The sequence below is a fragment of the Polypterus senegalus genome, chromosome 3 (genome assembly GCF_016835505.1).
Source record: "Polypterus senegalus isolate Bchr_013 chromosome 3, ASM1683550v1, whole genome shotgun sequence".
Taxonomy (NCBI): domain Eukaryota; kingdom Metazoa; phylum Chordata; class Cladistia; order Polypteriformes; family Polypteridae; genus Polypterus; species Polypterus senegalus.
In genome coordinates, this window is record NC_053156.1 from 66,680,582 (window position 1) to 66,704,048 (window position 23,467).

The 23,467-nt window shown below is 39.2% G+C and overlaps 1 protein-coding gene across 1 annotated transcript; it reads right to left on the reverse strand.

Moving 5' to 3' along the window:
• Positions 1-228: 228 nt before the first annotated feature.
• On the reverse strand, positions 229-23,113 carry LOC120525270 (proline-, glutamic acid- and leucine-rich protein 1-like). The gene is made up of 4 exons (XM_039747413.1): positions 22,825-23,113; positions 17,244-17,373; positions 13,969-14,056; positions 229-276 (listed from the first exon to the last, which is right to left on the reverse strand). The coding sequence occupies exons 1-4, from the start codon at positions 22,994-22,996 to the stop codon at positions 244-246; spliced, it is 423 nt and encodes a 140-aa protein (XP_039603347.1). The 5' UTR covers positions 22,997-23,113; the 3' UTR covers positions 229-243.
• Positions 23,114-23,467: the final 354 nt, after the last annotated feature.

Sequence of the window (23,467 nt, forward strand, 5' to 3'; positions counted from 1 at the left end):
ATGCTACCAAGGCTTTAATATTTTTCCAGTGCAGTAGTTTCAAAAACATCAGACTAACAAATGTGCTGTGACAAATCTTTGCTTTTTTGTCTTATTTTCAGTTACATTTGTGAGTTTTCTAAAAGCCCTCTAGCAATTACAATAGGTAGATGAGTCAGTGTCTTTTATTGTGTGACATTTCAGTCCTGAGAGTGGGCCAGTCTGTCATTACCTGTTCTATGAATGTCCTCTTGCCAAAATAAATCAATCTTGTTTCATTATCTCCACAGCAGAACCCTGAAGGCACAAAACACGATTGATGTAAAAATAATCACAACAAGAAAGTGTTACCTTTCAGTTTTATATTGTTCGTAATATTCCAAGGAACTTTGAAATTGTTCAAAAGATCACAAGCAGGGTCTCATTCTTAAATTAATTATGAAATTTAAAAATGTTATAAATACATAGATTGGATCTGTTCCTCATTGAACACAGTGTAAGAAAGATGACAAGGGAGCACAGTTTTGTAACTTACCTTAAGGGGCAAATCTCAGCAGTGCAAACAATAATGAAATATAAGACAAACAAGTAAATTAAATATAAACATGAATGCATATGAATGTGAATATATATCGTGATGCGTGAGTCTCTGTTGCAGCCCAAAACACAAGAGTGAGGCTCAGTACTTTAGCAAAATCAGCTTTATTCCACTTGAAACAGGAAATGTATGGTTATTTATTGTAGCAGGATCTACTGCTCTCCTACACACAGACGCGGCAATCAGACACGGGTCATGGCTAGGTTAGTGGCCAAGATATACTGTTCCCTGCATTTATAATGTTCCTTGCATCACCCATCAAGGACAGGCACTTATAGCGCGACCGCGATCAGCTCAGAGTTGCTTCCACGGTGAGCCGCTACAGTGCTTTGAGCCTGCGGTTGCCTCAGCAGCAGATAAGCTATCTTCCACAGATGAAACAATCACTCTTTGGGATGCTCTTTGGTGCGTTGTCCCGTCGGAGCATGTCCCAAAAGAGTTTAGAAACCTCACAACATAAACAGTAAATTATATACCAAATGGTATAATTATGAGAAATAAATACAACCAATGTATCCTTCTATATAAAAGCGGTCGGGATTGTCCTTCCATGCCGTGAGTGCTACGCAGGCACGGAGTTTCACACACGCTCCGTCCATTTTGCAATGCACGATGGGATTTGTAGTTTCGTTTTTCCAGGTAAAAGATGATTTTCTACTCCAGACTGTGCGATATCTTCTTCTTCTTTCTTACTATATAAAAGCGGTCAGGATTGTCCTTCCGTCCCGTGAGTGGAAAGCGTAGCGGTATTCCGTTTATCACAGACTTACTACTTGCAGCTTGCGGTACAAAGCAACATGATGTTAGCAGAGTTCTGGTGCTCCCATCGTTCCCTTGCTTTTGTGCGTGATGCGCTGGAAAAATAGAGAAAATTATGTCTCTGGAATTAGTTAATGTTGATGGAGTACAAATGCCTCACCGCGTAGTAAATATCAGGGGGGTTCAGAAGGGCGACCTCAACATAGAAAAAAAGTTTAAATTTCATCACAAAAATAACAGAAACTATGAGTATTAAAGTAATACCACTCAAATGCAATATAATCAAATTAATGAGTTTGTATAAAATATCAAATTGATCTACTGTACATATTGAATTGCCTTAAGAAGTGGTCAACTTAAAAGTCGGTCGCCTTAAAAGGCGGGTCAGCCTAGTATATTATAAAAAATATGTAAGTAAAAGTGGCAACAGAAATATAGATGTAATGTAACAAGCCAGCTCTAAATACCAATAAACATAGTGGAAGGTGGTAAGGCAGGCGAGGGGGCCATGTCTACCACTTGAGTGTACAATTCAACAGCAGCAGGGAAGAAGCTTCTCCTGGGCCTTTTAGTGCTAGCATAAACGTTCCTGTACCCTTTCCATGATAGCAGGTAGGTAAATAGTCCATGGCTGTAGTGACAGGAGTCCCTAATGATGTTTAATGCTTTCCACAGATACCACTTGTGCTTAATGTTCCCAGTGCAGCACTGGCACCAAGATTTCATAAAATGGTGAGCCTAAATTTGGTCATCCTAGTGGTATTTGTGTTTCTGTGGATTATACATTCATTTTAAAAAAAATATTTTAGAAGCCCAGTCATACCAATGTAAACAACATCAATGTTTTTTTTTTTTTTATATTGGCACGTGTAGTCAGAATGATTCTTGTTAATACGAACTTAAACCCACTTTCAAATGTTGAATATAAACTGACTGCCTACCTTTTGATAATATATATCAGATACCAGCCTATTGCAAAGAACAAATACCCAAATAAAAACCACCATAATTTCGATCATTGGAAATATATAACAGCAAACAGTCGGATCCTGCTTTGCAGTTCTTTGTAATTTGTGTATGCATGCCTGAAACATACAGATCCAGCGTCTGAATACATCAATGAATCTGTTCTCAATTAGACTATCACAAACATGTCAAAATGGCGTCTTTCTGTGTCCTCTACTCCAGCCATGCACTGTAATCTGATGTATCAATGAGCTGCAGAGCTGCCCACCTTACCAGCTATAACAGAAGTTGGAAACTTTAATAGAAAGTGTATTTGTGGTTTGTGAATAGCAGATAAATCCATGACCTGGCTGATCCTTCAACAAATGTCAATTGGGTGGCATCAGATTTTCCAGTACAGAAGTAGTAGCCTTAATAGCAAACCCATCGCTAAAATGTATGCAGTTTAACAGCAGGGTTTTCACTTGCCATTGGTGCATCACCGAAATTCAGTGCCTACATCAAATTTTGTTACATTTAACACTTCAATTTGTTCCCTTTTGCTAATAAAACCAAAAAATGTTGTTTATCAAGATTTTGTTCACATTTCCCTCCAACAAGACCAACCCCAACTAGTAACTTCAGTAAGTGAGTGGCTGTTAGCCTCCTGTTAATGTCACATGTTTTGAGTGGCTGTCATTGGTAACATTTAAAATCATCTTCTTTTCTAAAGATGCGAACATTAATTTTATTTTAATTCTTTTCATTTTTATTACTATTTAATTTAATATTGTTTCTTTGTATCAATATACTGCTGCTGGATTATGTGAATTTCCCCTTGGGATTAATAAAGTATCTATCTATTTATCTATCTATCTAAAGCTTGTTATGCAGACTTACACTGTATAATCAATCTCTATCCAGATATATGTTTTCCAAATATTTTAAAATGTTAAATGAAATCTTCTAATGATAAAGTTAAGACTGGTTATTTTACTTTGTTTATACTCAACTGATATTTTAATCAAGGTAGATGTGAATAAAGTGTATTTCTGCTTTATAAGCTAGCTGTCATTTGAGGGAAAAAAAACTCAAGTTAAAAAACAAGGAGGACCGATGACAAAAGACAGGCGCTATACTGGCGCTGTGCCTGCCCCAATGGCAGGTAGTGGGGTGCCAATTACATACTGGGCAGTTTTAACCACTCGAGAACAGCTTCCCAGTAAGAAACGTTGTAGCTGCCAAACCACTATGTGATACAGCTGGTCAGAATGCTCTGAAATGTGTAGCAGTAGAAGTTGACCAGAATCTAAAGACACAGGTAGAATTTCCTCAGTCTCATTAGTAAATAGAGATCCTTCTATGACTTCTTAACTATTATAAAGCTTTTGAGAGTAAAGGAGAGATCCTCATAGACACCCAGGAGCTTAAAGCTGGTCAGCTGTAGTCCTAATGATGTAAATAGGGTGCATCTCTAGCTTTTAGATTTCCTGCATACCACAATGAGCTCATTGGTTCTCATAATATTGAGGATCAGGTTATTGTTGATAGCCCATGTTACCAAGCTTTGAACCAACTCTCTCTATAAGAGGACTCATCAGTATTCTTAAGAAGGCCTAGTACTGTGGTATCATCCTCCGACTTGATAAGGGTGTTGGAACCATGCATAGTGTCAAAATACACACAAGCTTGTGGGAAACAGGTTCAGAGCTAAGTAAGTCTGCAAACCCAATTGTTATGGATTAAGGTGTACTTATTTATTTTAATGCTATTTTTTTAATTATTAACATTAATTAAATGGAAGATAGTGAAGATAGTAGAGCACTATATCTAAGGACAATAATCAATGACAGGCTAAACTTTGATGTTAACAAATAAATTAATTTGTAAGAAGGGGTAGACACAGCTTTTCTTTCTTAGGAAACTATAAAGATTTTTAAAATGGACAAGGCCACAATGACACTTTTTATAGGTCCTTCACTCAATATATTGTTATGTTTGCTTTTATATGTTGGTTTGGCAGCCTCAGCATTAAGAATATAAACATATTGAGAACATTTTAAACAGCATTAAAATAATTGTTTTTCAGCAGATCTCTGTCTCTGAACAGTATTACAGACAGGTTAGAAATAAAACCAACTCAATTCTGTCAACAGTAGCCATCCTCTTTTTGTTAAATCTCAGCTGTTGTCATCAGGCTGCTTCTTTAGGTTCCCAAGAGTTAAAAGCAACAAATTTAAAAGTCTTTTATTCTCAGAGCTATAAACATTTTGAATTATGTTAAATGTAGGGAATCTCCTAAATGCATAATCTGAATTTTTAGTTTGTGTAATGTTAAAGATGATTGTTCTTCTTTGTTCTAATCTGGAGTGTGTTGTCAGCTGTTGTGTATTTGCTTATTTTCTTGTACCTGTCTAACAATGTTTTATGTTTTTTGTACTTTCTTGCTGCAAATAAAATTCTCTCTGGCATAATAAAAGTTTACCTAAACTTAAACCCTATTTTTCATATTTTCATCGGTTTCCTGTGATATGCATAATTATATTTTTTATAGTCTGGGTGCTGCCATCATGCAGTTCTTGTCAGATGAACTGCTCTGTTTGACTGTGGTGTCCTGTTGATCTTCTATGGAAGTTGAATGATGCCAAAAACTCTGTGTGCTCATTGAGATCAGACATTGGGGGTACCTGTCAGCTGTACTGCGTAAACAGACTGGCAATTACTAAGCAAATAACTACTAAATATAGGGAGACACAGAACATGGTGTTGTTTGTTCAACATTACCATTAGGTTTCCTTTGCTGTTTTTAATTAATAATTTATATTTTCTATACAGTCTGCTCCCTTAATTGTATCCAAATGCTAATAACATTGAATGTTAAAGGGAAGCAATTACTTCAGTGCCATATTCCTTGGTCTGTTCATTTGTGGGAAACATTTGTTAATAAGTCAACAAGTGAAAATGGAACTGAAGAAAATACTCTCCTTTACCACTTTTTTTTATTCCTATGGGGAACATTCACAGGACTGGCTTTGGATTTATGAGACAGTGGAACACATACCCTTGAGAAAATACCTGTAGCTTTGTTTTTTTGTTTGACAAGCTCTTTCTTTTAAAGTTTATTTCTTGCCTGGGTATACATGAATGGACATGGCATCATCTCCTTTAACATATAATACATAATATTAAAATAACAGGAATGACTTTCTTTCATGCTTTTTTATAGTAGCCTGACATCACTATTCGTAACGTTTCGACTTACTTAGAATATTACACATAAGGTGAACACTTTCATCATGTCAATCTTATTTACACAATCTTATTAATATTTATTAAGCATAATTACCTAATTGCACAGAAGTACAGTTTTTGGCATTGAGAAATGTGAGAAAGGGAAGATTTCCATGGAAAGAAAATTAAAATGACATTTACCAGCCTTTCTTTGCATAGACCCAGACAGACTGGAAATGTCACAAAGCCCAACCTCTTTCTTCATTTCACTTGAGCAAGACTGAGAGGCCCTTTTGTGTAAAGCTCAGTAGAACAGAAGTCTTCTGGGTTGATCTTCCAGTGGTTGTGGGCCTGAGATAATAGTAGTTTTGGATTATATTTCCAGCAAATTTCCAGACTCGTGACATATACGGGACCTCAGTGGAGTCCAGTTTCAGGCCTGCAATCTTTTCTGCTGTCCAAATAACTCACTGAAGTTTATGCTTGAAGTCAGCAAATGGACTGCCAAACCAGACTGTTATGGAGAAAGTGAGGATGCGTTCAATAACAGCTCTATAAACCTGTTCCAGCACTGATTAGGACAAGATAAACATTTTAAGCCAATGAAGAAAAAACATCTACTGCTGAGCTTTTTTGACTGTGAGTGATAGTTAGGCTTTTCGCCTTAACAGATATTTTTATACAAAGTGGCTTACAGAGGAGGTCAACTTAATCAAGTAACATTAGTCTGGGGGTTTCCACTCTGTTCAGAATGACAAAATTTATAACTAGGGGCATTTAAGATGAAGAATGTCTCCAAAAATCCACAATGATTTTCATTGTTTTCAAGGTATTCAATTTATGATTGTTGAGGGTGCACCAACTGGCCAGCCGATCCATGTTCCTCCAGTATGACCTCTTGTCACCATCGGTAATCAGGCCAGTTGGGATGGTATCATCAGCAAACTTTAGCAGTTTAACAGATGGATCACTGGAGGTGCAGTAATTGATGCAGAGAGAGAAAAGGAAATACAGCCCTGACCGGACCCCGTGCTTTGGATCAGTGTCTCTGACTGATATTCACCTATTTTCACTGCCTGACGTCTGTTCCTTAAATAGTCAGATGTCTATAGACAAGCCATTGACCACATTCATACTGAGAGTCTTGCTAAGGAGAAGCTTTGGTATTATTGTGTGAAATTTTCTAGGTAAGGTATTTAGCATTTTTATTTAATTAGTGTCCAACCAAGTCTTTAAATCAGAAATGCATTCAAGCAAATATTAGGGTCACTGATTGAAAGCAGACCTGAGTGTCATCAGTGTAACAATGAATGCTGAGACTGTGTTGGCAAGTGATTTTTCCTAATGAGAGCATACTCATTAGAAAAAGAAGGGGATTAACAGCAAATCCCTGAGGTAAACCTTACTAGGCACAGAAGAGGATTTACTTTTACCATTTTTAACAAAATATTTTCTATCAGATATATAAGATTTAAACAATGACAGAAAAAGCAAATATAAGTATATTATGATTTACTGTGTGAAAGGCAGCACTAAGATCAAGGAGCAGCAGAATGTTGAGTGCCCTGGCATCAATCAAAAGTTGATGATTAACTGCATTTTAAAATGCAATAAGAGTTCCTGGTAACATGTGAAAGCCAGAAAAAAAAAAAGGTCCTGTTTAATTATATGGGTCTGAAGCTGCTTCGTGACAACCCAGAGTTGGCCCTGAAGCTATCAAGTCAGGTTGGATCAAAACCAGCTTTCCTATGAATAGGTGTATCTGCATCAGTTTCAAGATACAACAGGAAACAGCCAGAGGCTAGAGATGTATTAGTGAGGTGTGAAATGGGACCTGCAATTAGTGTGACAAGGGACATAAGGAGAGATGCAGTAGTAAAATTGAGTTATGAAGAACAAGAATTTGAATTTTAAATTGTTAGAACATTAGACACATTTAGATAAGAACAGGCTATTCAGCACAACAAAGTTTGCCAGTCCAATCCACTTTAATTCCTTCAAAATAACATCTAGTCAAATTGTAAAGGTCCCTAAAGTCCCACTGTCCACCACACTACTTGGTAACTTATTCCAAGTGTCTATGGTTCTCTGTGATAAGAAAAACCTCTTAACATTTGTGCAAAATGTACCCTTTACAAGTTTTCAACTGTCCCTATGTGCTTGATGAATTCATTTTAAAATAACGGTCACAATCAACTATACTAATTCCCTTCATTATTTTAAACACTTCAGTCATTTCTCCTCTTAATGTTCTTTTGCTTAAACTGAAAAAGCTCAGCTCTTTTAATGATTCCTCATAATTCATCCCCTGTAGCCCTGCAATTAGCCTAGTTCTAGCCTAAAGGTCTGGACCTTTTCTAGTGCTGCCATGTTCTTTTGTAGAGCAAAACTGTAAACAGTATTCCAGAAGAGGACTCACCAGTGCATTATAAAGGTTGAGCATAACCTCCTTGGACTTGTACTCCACACATCGTGCTATATAACCTGACATTCTGTTAGCCTTCTTAATGGCTTCTGAACACTGTCTGGAAGTTGATAGTGGTGAGTGACTCCTAAATCCTTCTCATAAGGTGTACAGTAGGCCTTCAATACTGCTCTGTCTGAATCAACCCGCCCCTCAAAAACTAATTTATGGTTATAAAAACCACCTTAATATGCAGAAATATAGTATAAAGTTGCATCGCAGATAGATAACTCCTGTAGCTACAATAAATGCCTTTACTGAACAGACAAACAGGGGTCAACAAGTTCCTTTCTACTGCAGCTACAGCCGCAACACACATAAAAACATCAATAATAACTCATAAACTTGCAATATTATTTAGGAAAATTGCAACATTTTACTCACCAAAATTTTTTATTTATTTGTAAACAAAATCCATCCTCCTCTCTTTCCTCAAAAACAGTTCAATTACTCTGTCTTACAGATTATCCGTGTGCTGCAGTTCCATCAAAAAGTCCCTTTTTATCGCCATCGAAGCTAATGCTGAAAGTTGAACCTGCCCTGTCGTATTTCTGGCATAAGTTTTAATTCGCTTTAGGGCTGAAAATGTCCGCTCAACAGAAGCAGTGGACACGGGAATGGTCACCGCCAAACATACCAATGTGTACAGCTGCCCCATGCTCTCATTCAGATTTTTCTGATGAAGGAAGTCAAGGAGATCAGTGGGAGATTTTCCTGCAAAATCATCCATGGCATACATTACAGTCAGTTCTGTTTTTAGCCGTGACAGATCAAAAAGTGCTCTGTGGCTCTTGTGTTAAACTGGAGAAGGCTACATGCGGGAAATTTTTCTTGTATTCCCGAAACATCTGGGGGTAAAGGAGTGTGACATACATCAGTTTTTCGGAGTCTTGAAATCTGGTCTGTGTCAGGCAAATAATATTGTCCAGAATCCTTCCATGGAGTTGGCGGTACTGCACGCGAGATTCTTGCGCTCGGAGCGCTTGTGGTGCATTCAGTGGCCTCGTAGAGTTCCTCATATCAGCTTCTATCCAATCAATGGGTCTGAATACAGTGACGTTGCCGTACGCCTGCTAGAGGGCCCTACTGACACCAACTCAAAATCTGATTGGTTGAAGCAACAGTTTAATCAACATTTATTTTGTGTTAGAGGGCCTGCAGAACGGATTGTGAATGCCTCTTTCACTTTGACTCTGCCTGGCAACAAATGATGGCTGAAATGTGATTGGTTAAATGCTTTAATACGAAAATACATGTCTGGAAGCAGCACAACCATTGGAAAAGCTATGAAAGGAAGCGGACAGACTATTTGGAAATATGTAATAAGTATTCATAGACAAAATATAATTAACATCAGTTTGTGATTCAGATATTTTTTTAGGCCAGCAGAGAAGGCCTTGCAGGCCCTGACGGCCCACCACTGAGTAATTGGCAGCAATATGTACCATGCAAGTCTTCGTCCACAAGTTGTATTTTGGTGACGCACATTTGACTATTTTCCAGGTAAAGCTAGAGTCTAGAAACATGTTCTAAACAATAATACCTAAAAAAAAAGTTTTAGCAATTATAAACAGATTACTGTTAGAATAATTAACACCCAGAAATGACAAGCTTTAGAATTGTTTTTTTTTTCGTGTCTCTGATTTCAGACTCTTTCAGTTCACAATCCCTTATTTTACCCTCAACATCAAGTCTGGATTAGTCTTCAGACATGTTGTCACCAGTGAGAAATCACTCAGAGTCTCTCGATCTATTTAAATTGATATACTAATACATAAATCACAGTTCTTTCTTCCTTTTCCTCTCTTCTTTCTCTTGTCCACCTCCACTACTTCTCCTGCAAGCAGCTAGACATGTAGCTAGAAATCCACAAGGGAAGAAAATGAATCACATTTCTTAAAATACTTTTTTCATTTCTCAGGTTTTGATAATCTACCAGGTGTCATCATCAGAGGAAAATGATTAGACATTGTAACATACAGCCAGGATTCTAACCTGGTTGGGACACCTCCATAACAGAAGGACTGAGGGAAGGAGATTGCATGGGGCAGTACCTCCCCCGAGATGACAGAGGGCAGCTCTTGTTTTGGACTGAGAATCACTGCTTTGAGTTGCAGTGATCAAGACATAACTATTCATACTAAGAGGTATATACGGGAAGATGCGCCAGTCATCATGAAGCACAATGGTATTTAAACCAGGAAGTCAGTATCACTGTTGTCATATTTTTTGTGAATTTCTAAACAAAAGAATATGAACTATGCACATTTTTTACTTTAATTTTTGAATAATAAATTACTTCTGGGGGGAAATTAATTTTTGATACCAGTGGAATTAGGGGATTTTAAAACTCTGGCACTGATTGACTCAGGAGCAACTGAAAATTTTATTGATTCAGAGCTGTTGGCAGACATTAAAGTAACACACATCTCTGTAAAAATTAAAAAAAAAATCACCCCAATCTTTGGATTTAGGTACTGTATTATTATCTACCTGTCATCACATATTTCCTTACATAAAGAGGACAATAAAACAATCACATTCTTTGTAATACCCAGCAATGCTCACAGATAAATTTTGGATTATTCCTGGTTAGAAATACACAACCTAATTATTAAAACCTGGAAATTAAAAAAAAAAAAAATTAACAATGGTATTCCTTTTGTAAAGGAATTTTGTAAAACTGTTTAAAATACACTCATACCCCTATAATTTAAAGTAATTTATTCTAGGTTACAACCTTGTGCTGAGAATTTCTTCAACAAGCAAAAATCCACTGAACTATCGCCTTAAAAAATATCATAATTGTTCTATTGATTTTTTGCCAGGTGTCCTTTACTTAAAGGAAGAATCTATGTATTGTCTCATTCAGAAATTCAAACTATGGACAATTACACTGAAAAGAGAATTTAAAAACAGGTCATCTAATAGCCCAATTGACACTTTTTGTTTTCAGCAAATAAAAAGGATGGTAGTCTCTGACCCTGTAACTGTTAAGAACAATTACCATATGCTACTCATCTCGTCATCACTTGAGCAGAATACAGATTCAACTATATTCATTAATCTTGCTTTGCAAAGTGCATACATTTTAATTAGAATACAAGAAGGGGTTAGAGGAAGACAGCATTCAACACCATTACTGGGCAATACAAATATCTGGTAAATGCCACATAGTGTGGCCTATTCAATTGCACTTTAAGATTTTGTGAACAATAGGTTCCAAGATGTCTTGGGCATGTTTGTTTTGGTTTATATGGATGGTATTTTGGTACCATCACTTCCCCTATTACAAATCTCACTAAGAAAAATATTCATAAATTCAAATGAATGAAAGTGCAAGCTACATGTAACTTACTAAATAAACACTTCATTACATCTCTTGTTCTTTATCATCTAGACCCATCTCTTCAATTCACTGTGGAGGTAGAGGCTCCCACTATCATAATAGGAGTTATTCTATTTTAACAATTTTTGACACAAAGAAAACTACCGAAAACCAAACAGAACTATGATAAGAAAGAAACATAAAGCGAATAGAACTATGACGGTAGTAACAGAGAACTGTTAGCAATTAAGTTGGTGCTGGAGGAGTGGAGACAGTAGTTGGAAAGTGCCAATTCCCTTTTATTATATACATTGACCACAAAACCCTAATGTATATTATATCTGCTAAATAACTGAATGCCAGACAAGTGTCATAGGCATTATTCTTTAGCCAATCACTGTTCTAGTATCTTTGGATACCCTGTCAATACCAAACCAATGAATTGATTAAACGCTATTTCTGGTGGGATGGCTTACATAAAGATGTAAAAGGGTAGGTTCAGGCCTGTGATACATGCTGTAGAAAAAAAATGTTGCAGGATTTCCTGTGCAGTTCTCACAACCAGTCCCCTCTCATATAGGCTTTGGGAAATAGTTTTCATGGACTTCAATACATGTCTTCCTCATTCACAGCATTGTACTACCATTTTGGTAGTGGTGAACAGATCTTCAAAGTATGCACATTTTATAGCCCTTAAAAAATATACCGTTAGCTACAGAATTAGCAGACATATTTTTGCTCAGGTTGTAAAGTTACATGGATTCCTGGAATCCATCAATTCAGATAGAGATCCACAATTCATGTCCACAGCATTGAAGATTTTTTTATTCTAAAAATAGGATGTGATGTACTTTTAACTTCTGGGTACCACCTAATGATCTTGAAGTACACACAAACTAAGATCTCGAAAAAATAGTTTGTTGTTCAGTGATCACTTGCCAGTCCAATCGGATAGTGTGACTAACTATTGCCAAGTTCGCCAAGAATGTGCACTATCATTCTGCTATCAAAATGATATCTTTTGAACAAGGAGTAAGTCAAGATTAGATACAATCTAAAAACAGCAGAGATCTGGTCTGCAGTTATTGAAAGACTCCTGAGATTTACATCAGACAGAGAGCATGGCTAGCTATGCAAGGTTATCTGCCAAAGAGTTCCATCTAGGAAATAGGCTCCATATTTAATTTGACCCATTACAATACTGAAACAAATAAGTTTAGTGACATACAGGTAGGCCCAGTGAACTCACTAAAGATTTGCCAATCCCTCCATATGTCTCAACTGACACCAGTTCACTTAAGAACGTATATGAGACCTAAAACTTCTCCTCCTCAGATTATGGTGGTCTGAGATACAGAATGTCAATATAATCAAGTTTTCTTCATTCTCAGTTGCATTATTTGCAAAGCATAGAATTATTCAACTTAAAAGTATATATCGAGTGCATCTCTCTTGTTTAAAATTGTCCAAAATGCTTCTAAGGCAAAATCCAACCTGTGAATATTGTGTTAGTGAATTAACAGCTTCTGGGTTATCCGGTGCTATTGATAAGTACAGCTGTGTGTCATCAGCATAGCTGTGGTAGCTCACGTTGTGCCCCGAGATAATCTGACCTAACGGAAGCATGTAGATTGAGAAGAGCAGCGGACCCAGGATAGAGCCTTGTGGAACACCATATTGGATATCATGTGTCTTTGAGATGTGATTACCACAACTAACAAAGAATTTTCTCCCTGCCAGGTAGGATTCAAGCCATTTTAAGACACTGCCAGAGAGGCCCACCCATTGATTATGGCGATTTCTAAGAATATTGTGATGAATGGTGTCAAATGCGGCACTCAGATCTAAGAGGATGAGAACAGATAAATGGCCTCTGTCTACATTTACCGAAAGTCATTTACTACTTTAACAAGTGCGGTTTCTGTGCTGTGATTTGTTCTAAAACCTGACTGAAATTTATCAAGAAGAGCATGTTTATTGAGATGGTTATTTAACTGCATAGTGACTGCCTTCTCTAAAATTTTACTTATCATCACTGGGAGCAAGGAAAGGCCCTAGTTGTGATGCCAGTCTGCAACAATATACATTCTTTCTTGCTCTCTCTTTCTGTGTCTCGCTTTCACACATACACACGTGCACTCATGCATGCAAATTCACTTACATTGGACAAATCTGGAATTGCCAATAGATCTAAAATATATATCTTCTATTAGTGCAAAAAAAAATTAGGTACCCAAGAAAATAAATTAGGACGTAAAGCTGTGAGACAGCAGCTCCAACCATTTCATCACCTTTCTTCTCAGTAAAAAAAAAAAAAAATACGTATTTCAATATACAGTATTACACATTATGTTACAATGTGTACACTTTTCAAATATAAAAGTAATATGCATCTTCAGTAACTGGTATCAAAGGTGCTATGTCGCAATGGTGAAAAACAAAATTAAGTTTGCACTTGTTATTAGATTATTCTCTCACTGTCTTAGTACTTCTTATTCTGGTTTTTAACACTGCAGTCGAAGCACTGTCATTGTCATGGGATATGGAATTTTTTTTTTTTCCGTTCACACATATTTGTAATTAGAATCAAGAAAACTATTAAGAGGTGAAAAAAAGTATCACAGAAACACTTGTGAACTAACTGTAGTAGTATTTCAGGCTTACCAATTTCTTACGAGTCACAGCCAATGCTCTGCAAACCAGGTAAATGATGTCCTGCACAGGAAGTTTGACAGGAACTGTGACATCAATGCTGGAAAACAGCAAACAATCACAAATGTAAAACTCTTTAACAAGCCTAAACACAGTCAATCTGGGTGCCAATTGTGGTCCCCGGCCGGGCTCCAGCACGTGCACATGACTGTATATAATATTGTAAATAAAATGGGTGTGTTGGGTGAGAAACCGTTGTCCGTCTGTCTGTGTCCGGGTCACCTTCCACAATGGCGCCCAACGTGGGGCCATCCGTCTGGTTCAAGACGGGGACCCCCAAATTATAAATATTTTGTGGATGGCATGGCGCAGCAGCAGACCCCACACACTCGCCGCGGGAGCGGCTCGTGCACAACCCCATGGGAGCGGTTAACCCCAGAGGCCGCTGCCGGACCACAGAAAGGCCATCCCCGGGTGCGGAGGAAGAAGAACGGGCATCGCCAGAGCGCAGTGGGCTCCGAGGGTCGCACTGTCGGGAAGGACGGCCAGGCCGGCGTTGCGATGCAGAAGGCCACACCGAGGCAGGGGCCTCGGAGTGACGGGATCCGGAAGGTGAGTGCCCTGCCCTGCCGTAATCGGTTCTTCGTGGTCGCACTTACCTTCTTTCCTACAAGGAGGGACGATCCGGATCCGCGTCCGTGGCATTAGCACGCCGGGCCACAGGCTGTCAGCAGCACAACAGGAGCAGCAGAGGAGGCAGCAAAATCGAGGCGGCTGCGGCTCGAAGAATCGCCGCAGCTGCGAAGCTGCGAGGAGGCATGTCACCGCACCCAGAGCAGGGGAGACAAGATGGCCACTGGCCGGATGTCCTGCCCGCTGACAGGCATGGGATTGGCCAGTGTGTCTTGTGTGCCCGCCAATGATTGGATGGAGGCGGGACCAAGGAATGCCAGTCTCATGCCTAGGAGAGACCCGATTGGGCCAGAGGGAGTGGCCCACAGGAGGCAGGTGACAAGTGGAGTTGATCGACAGGTAAGCCAACCGACGTCTGTCTCTCTGTTTTCGCCAGCAGCTCGGTGCAAGTCGGAGGGACCCCTTCGGCCCGCCGAGTCGCCTTAGTTGCAGATGCTGGCTGCTATCGTCGTCCAGCTGGAGCAGCTGAGGGGGAGGTGGTCGTATCGGGAGACACGTAGAGTAGTTCGGAGGATCGGCGCAACGCTGGAACCTTTGGCCGACGATGTACCGCGGGGGAGGTAAGTGACGCCGTCCCCGTAAAGCATGAGGGGGGATTCGCCGAACACGGCCGTGACTTTAATAAGGAGGACCGGCAACGAGTAGGCAATTCCCCAACAGCGGACGTGGCGGTGTAGACGGCTGGCGGGGCAAGGAGAGCATACACGCAGGGACTGGCAGGACAGGGGCTGATGAGTGCCCTGGGTCCTAGCGCCTGCGCTCCAAACCCGCGGCAGTCTCCTGTCGCTCTGCAGGGACGCAGACGGGGCTGGATTTGAGCTGTCACCATGCTCAGACCCAGACCGTCAGGCCGTCCATGAGGAGGAGGAGGAATCGAGGGGTGAATGCCGGTTCCTCCGACAGGAAGGGCCGTCCTCTGCGGAGGCAGAGGGAAATTCCCTGGGCGACTGGGCGAGCCGCCTGCGAGAGCGGTCCCATTGACATCGGCAGGACGGGCATGGAACCTGCGGCGGAGGAGCCAAACAGGCAAGTCGTGGGCTGTCGGTGGTGGGGAAGAGCACTGCCGGTACAGAGACCGACAGGACGCTCGGGGTGAGTGTCCTGGCAGTGCTTCTGGCCCTCCCTTTTCTCTTTTTACAGGCCTGAAGCCCCAACGAGCGCTGGAGCCGACGTCGTTTGGGACCTGCCCTCCTGGAACGGGCCGATCCGTGGGAGGGCTCCCCGCCGGGAGGCTGATGGTGCCCCGGCTGGCGGGGACGGAGGGGGCGAGAGCGGCGCAGACCAGAGGGGCACGTTGGCGTCGGAGGGGGTGCCGAAATAAGATGTCCCAGGGTGCCGTGTTGGACCCTGGCGACATAGTAGGACCCTCTCTGGGGACGTGCTGCCCTTTCAGGGAGTGTCGCTCAGACCCACGCGTCTTCGCTAGCGGTGGGGCACTGTGGTCCCCAGCCGGGGCTGGAACCGTCCTGGTTATGTAGGGGGCTTCGGGTAAAGGGCTTGGAAGCCCAGCCCTGTAGGGACCCGTGGCCACCGCCAGGCGGCGCCCCAAAGCCTGCATATCCCTGGAGCCCAGCACTTCCGCCACACCAGGAAGTGCTGGGGGGAAGACGACAGGGGACACCCGGACGGCTTCCGGGTGAGCAGCTGTCATTCTTGCCACAGTGGGGTGTGGCTACGACTGATTGCCGGAAAGCAGCTGGAGCCCATCCGGGTTCCCATATAAGGGGCCGTCTCTCTCCAGTCAGCGGCGGAAGTCGGGTGGCAGAGAAACGGAGCTGGAGAGAGGACTGGAGGCGGCCAGGAGAGAGAGGCATAAAATCTGTGAGGCCTGGACATTGGGGAATTGGTGCAAGAGGCACTGGGGAGTGCACATGGCTGTATATAATATTGTAAATAAAATGGGTGTGTTGGGTGAGAAACCGTTGTCCGTCTGTCTGTGTCCGGGTCACCTTCCACACAATACAAATGACAATAACAAGAAGTTTGCATAATTCAGACAAGTCAAATCTACTGCCAGGTATCAGAAGGGCTGCCAGACGTCCCCATTTGAGCGGTACTGTCCCAAGTCCAACAGACAAATCCAAAGTCCCGCACTGCCTCTGAAAATCCCGATTGAACAAAAATTGTATGTAGAAAATAAATCTTAATATCAATTTTTATGTTGAATATCTAATTTTTATAGAAGCCTGGCATACCACCTTTTATGAAAAAAATTTGGAACTGTCAGCTGAATCAGTGTGTTTGAATTGTGTGTGTTCGTGTAAGTTGTGTGCTCATGTTGACATACATTTGCTGCAAGTGATCATTCAAAGTGTACTATTGTGATTATTCTGTGACTATATGTCAATTCTATATATAAAAATGAAAACACTACATGAGCACCTCACTAATTTTCTGATGCTTCTTGGATAGTTTAGTTTCTATTTCATGTTGAAATTTGAAGCATGGCTGGTTTTAATGGACTGTCAAAGTTGAAATGTAATACATCTACCTTTAAGTAAGGTGACTCAAAAAATTATTTGCTTTTTATTGCAATTTTAGTACACATCTTTGAAATATAAGAAGCACAGGTACCTAACACAGCCAGGACCTACCTGAGCAATTTAGAAAGGCTTTGGAAAAGTCCAGCATATCTCTGACTTAGCCTCAGAATAAAAAGTGGATCTCTCTCATCCAAAGGACTGAAGTTTAGCTCCACACCAGGACCCATGTATATTACTGGATCTGTGGGGAAAAAATGCCTTGTGACTGACAGAAATATCCATCCATTTTCTAACCCGCTGAATCCAAATACAGGGTCACAGGGCACAAGGCAGTAACCAATCCTGGGCAGGGTGCCAACCCACTGCAGGACACACACAAACACACCCACACACCAAGCACACACTAGGGCCAATGTAGAATCGCCAATCCACCTAACCTGCATGTCTTTGGATTGTGGGAGGAAACCGGAGCGCCCGGAGGAAACCCACGCAGACACGGGGAGAACATGCAAACTCCACGCAGGGAGGACCCGGGAAGCGAACCCAGGTCTCCTAACTGCAAGGCAGCAGCGCTACCACTGCGCCACCCCCCTGACAGAAATATTTAATCATTAAAACTTTCTCATTTTTATTCTACATGACACTTGTATGTCTGCATGATATACATACAAATGTGCATAAATTCCAGTATTCATTAATACTTAACAGCTATAATGCTAGCTTAGATAAAAGCACTGATTATTGTACATATGTGTGATGTGTCATCTGTCTTTACACTTACCTTCTACATCAACATGTGTCTCAACTGGCATCATCATCAACCTAAGTAAAACAATATAAAAATAAGTTTTAAATAAACGATGAGCTTCACAGCCACATACTGCCCCTGAAAGTATATTCACTATGAAATTCCAAAACTGAAACCATAATACACACAGTTTAGATTTGCAAGGCTTTCAGGCTTTAAGTGCGATTTCAGTTCTGATATTAATTGTAATTTTAGTTTTTATTTTATTTTATAAAATACATTTTTATTTCGTTCTAGTTTTCAGTGGAGTCAACAATTTTTATTTTTATTTAGTTCTGTGTTTAATATTTATTTTTTATTTTATTTAGTTCTGGCTTTTTTACATGATATTAGTACAATTTTAGTTTTTCCCTGTTGCAAGACCACAAATGCTGATCTACACATATGTCAATGCAAATTATGTTTCAGTCAACAAAATACACTCACAGTTCATAATGCTGTTAAACGCAGCTTGACTATCAATGATTAAACAGATCAAGTGGCCTTGTGAGTATAGTAAGAAAGATCAAATGTTTCAACCCAAGAAACCAGTCTGTGCAAGCACATTGCTATTAAACTTTCAACAAGCAAACATTTTGAGATATTTGTTCATGTTGCAACGACATCCATTGCACAGATAGCCACATAGTGAAAATATTCACTTGACGAGAGCCTATAATGCAAATGCACAGACAAAGTCCTCAGCCACTGGACCAGCAGACTGTATGTTGGCGATTTTTGCTGCCAGTACTGAAGCAGTGATGTGCGGTGAGGTTCATGGCTGGTGAGGTACGGACTCCTTCAGAGTCAGATTTACAAATATATGAACCCAATAGAGCAGCTTATTCATTATTCAGTTGGCAGCATGCACATTGACTACTGATATGTTTCATATCTCATCAGCATTCTTTACACACACATAGTTTAGGTGCATATTTGTCTAAGAAAGAACATTACATTTATAACAGCGAGAGAGAGTGGAAAGAGCACATTTGCTCTGCACCCTCCATATGTTCTAAATTTGCCATTGCAATTTCACAATTTATACTCATTCAATACAAATGAAAGTATAGAATGGTGTACAAAAAAAGATTTCAATTTTGACCTTAATTGAAATATTTAGCTGTTTTTAAAATATTTCAATTCTGATGCTTTAATCAATTTTAATACAGACTACTCTACAAAAGGATATTTTATTTAAGGTCAAAATTTTGTTTTTAAATATTTTCTTAGTCTTATCCCATTTTTAAAAGATTGAAAACTATTTATGGTCTTTATTTGTAAAGTGAAAATATTTGTCACTTTCATGTAAAAGTCTTCCTTATTTTCCTTTAGTTTTAAAACTCTTAATCTTCCATTTTTTGGCAGTCAGTCGGAACAAATAATAAAAATAAACGGACCGCTGCACTGCACTTGACTTTCTGATATTGCTGACTTATTGGTGCCTTGAGCCTCTGCATAGGAGAACAGCAACCTTGTACCTTTTCACTGCGGTTTTTTAAGTCCAATCAGCAAGACCGGATATGTCACACACATTAATTAAAGATGTTAGCCAAACTGTGGAAAGTCAGGGTGTATAATAAACGCGTGTGCAAAAATTTTATTGGCAACATACAGAGAAACAGCAACAGGCGCGCGCCAATTGCATGCATCAATCCAGTGTGTTAGGGATAGCGCAGTCAGAGGCTTGGCTCATCTCACCTCGTGTTTCTCCCCTGTATTTGAAAAGGAGAGGAAACAGGAAATGCGCAAATTCTGGGATTTTGACTATAAATATTATAATAATTATTGGAATCACACAGCAAACAATTTCATGGCACAGACCAGTGGACAAATAATCATTATTTTTTTTATTTTTCATGATGACAGGTGAGACCGCATGTCCCTGTATGAAGTGCAGTCATGGTGCCAGAGAAGTGCTGGACTTCCACTAAGCACAGAAACAGCTGGCCCTGCACTGAAACTCCGAGACTCTTCTTCTTCTCGCATGCTACATTTGCTTTTATTATTATCAGCGCTGTAAATAAAGTATTTGCACACGTTACTTTCTCGCTTTCTACCCAGAAACATCTGTGCAAAATTTGCCATCGTCAACCACCAGTGCTTACTGCTTCAACCCAACAAGCAAAATGTGCTCAACAAACAAACAACGGTCCTTTATGGAAGTTGCGCCACGTGACTATAGTAAGCCCAAGGTACAAGATCACCACATAGTGAACAGCGCAACGTAACTGAACGCTCAGGGTGACCTACAAACAACCCCTCTGCCCGACTGAACCGGACTGAACAAAAATGCCATTGCTGTTTATTTTCGTTTTTACTCAGTTTTCGTTGTCATTTAAGTTTGATCACAAATCACTAATTTTTATTTTTATTTATTTGCCTTAATTTCAGTTCTCGTAAAGCAAAAAACAATATTTAAAAATATCACTGGTGACTGGACCATCCTTCTTAACACACGAACAGTTGTAACATATTACTTTTACTCCATTACTTGTAAATTTCTTGAAAAAGTGTGTTTTTTAAAGATGATTTTTAACAACATCTTTTTGTCTTTACTCAAGTATATTTCTAGAAAAAACGGTTCATGTTTCTTTGTTATATTTCCACTACCATCATTATTGTTATATTTTACTTTTTCAGATTCACTGTTTAACATCGTCAAGCCTCTTTTACTGCAAAGAAAAAGGGCCAACTCCTCACTAAAAGCTGATTTATTCTATGGATTTCATTGGTAATTTTAATCTTTCAGTCAGTTTTCCCTTCTAGAACTGACAGCCAATAGCAAACAAAGCCTTATTAATTTCCAATTACTTGTTTAGTTATTCTCATTGAAAGAAAGTATTTCTTCTATTATATTGGTAGCAGCTAGTATCTGACTGTTTTCTGAATAGTACTTCAATATCAACATTAGCCTTAGAACTCTCACTAGCTTTAAATGCTCATAAAATAAACTAGTTTCGAAGTCTGATTTAGATGTCCTTCTTTAATTATTATTAATATGCTATACAATATCTGGCTTTAAAATCAAATCAAAGTGAAAGTAAGAAGGAAGAAAAAAATCACAGAACATCATGTGTGTTGATCACAGCACAGCACCTCACCTCAGGTTTCTCTAAAGCTGATGTCATATTATCTAACTTCTAGTCACACAGAATGTCAAACTAAACAACTACAGTTGCTGATCTTGTTGCCAACGCATGTCAGTTTACAAGACTAGTTATCACAGAACATATCAAATTACATGACTGCCTGACAACTTTCCAGCACAGTTCCACATTTCCAAAATAACGTGATGCAAGAGTCAATATGGCTGTGGGTGTGTGCCATGATTCCCGTCTTGCTTTCAGAACTGATGGGATGGACATCTCCCATGCAAACCTGTTAGTATAGTGATTGCAAAATCAATGAATGCATTTTAAATGCGTTTTAAGAAGCTGCAGAAGAAAACTAGTAATAGGAAGTTTAAGTAAAACTGATGGATATCACTTGTTAAAATATGATTTTATGTTTAGTTTAATAATATTATTTGATTTTAGCTTAACTTGGAAAATAGACAATGGTTATCAAAAGATATGAAACTAAGAAAACAGGATCAGAAGCACCCTAAGTCTTTAGTGGTTATATCTGCATGTTTCTGCTGTGCTTTTGCTATGCAGACTCAGCATGCATTTCTTAATCTTCACTAAATAGCCATTTTTTGCGCTAAAATGAAAACTAAACTGAAATGGTGCACTCAGAATGACATTAATTGGAAGGAATCAATAAAAATAAAAACTACAACAGAAATGGTCAAAAGCTTGCAAGATTAAGCTGAAGCTAAACGGAAAATGAAACTACATAAAAACTAAATTAAAAAAATGTAATAATAATTATCTTGTTCTGCAGACAACAAATAAACATATACTCATGTGCCAAAATTAATTTAAAAAAAATATACTTAATCCAGGAATCAAACGTCCATCACACTTGCCTTTTTGTTTGTTTATACATTTTGGTATTCAAAAGGATATCTCTGCAGTTGATATTTTCTGTCAAGCTTACCAGTACTACTTAACTTTAAATGAAAAAAAGTTCAAAACAGAAAAAGATAAAATAATAAATTATAATTAAAATAAATTTAAAAGTAAAATACATAAACAGCAGAAAGCCTACATGTATTATTTTATGTTGAATAAAATTATACAAAATATATTTGAAAAATAAAACAATTCCTATCAAAACAAATTTAATGATGTGAATGGCCTATTTCATTTCAGGTAAAATCTAACTATTAAATTTTCTGGAATACAATTCAATGCACAATAACTAGATCCTAGAGTGACAAAATTAAAAATATGTTGGTATCTTGGTAATGTAAGAACCCACTGTCTCCCCAACCAACACACACACAACATACACTTTTACTTTTAAATAAAGTTAAATTCAAAAAAGAATTTGAAATATTGGAACAATAAACATAGAAACAACAAAATAACATTTCTGAAACACTGATCTCACACCCGGTACATCATTAATCAGGATTCAACTTAAAAAGTGCAGAAACCTTTCCTAGAATAAATGAATATTCTAAAAGAAAGTATTTTGTGGATCAAGTTGAGGATTTCCTTAAGATCAAAAATATTTTGTATTCTCTAAATTCACTGCTGTAACTTATAAACAAATTTAAACATTGAACAAAATGAACTGTTTAGCCACATTAGGCTCCATGTTGCATTATATACTTAAATCAGTTGTTCACAATTACAGATATTGCATGTTTACAGTCATCAACACCCCAATAAGAAAAATGACATAAAAATGTGAATGGAAATTATGAAATATTTACAAATCAGGCTATCAATCACTCCAACAGATTACCAACCCATTCATTGACTTTTTTTTTTTAAACACAAGTTAAATTACCTGTTTCTGCGCCTTCATAAAGTTGTCCTAAAAGGCTATGTGCAGTGGCCAGAATACACTGTAGTTGCTGAGCCCAAGCCTCTGAAGTCTTGATTCCTTGCGAGAACCCAGAACCTAGTGTCGGTAGAATGGAATAGCAGGAACATGCCAACTGAAAGAGATGAGACGTCATGATTAAGATAAAGCCCTGGCTCCCCTGAAGTAAGAACCTCAACAATAGACAGCTCCAAACTGATCAAAATAAAATTAGAGGAAGAAAAGCACCATTCACAAATATTAAAGGTACAGCTTTTTTCAGGATTTTCAAAAGGGTAATCATCAATTTGGGTGGCACGGTGGCGCAGTGGGTAGTGCTGATGCCTCGCAGTAAGGAGACCTGGATTCGCTTCCTGGGACCTCCCTGCGTGGAGTTTGCATGTTCTCCCCGTGTCTGCGTGGGTTTCCTCCGGGTGCTCCAGTTTCCTCCCACAGTCCAAAGACATGCAGGTTAGGTGCATTGGCAATTCTAAATTGCCTCTAGTGTGTGCCCTGCGGTGGGCTGGCTCCCTGCCTGGGGTTTGTTTCCTGCCTTGCGTCTTGTGTTGGCTGGGATTGGCTCCAGCAGACCCCCGTGACCCTGTAGTTAGGATATAGCAGGCTGGAT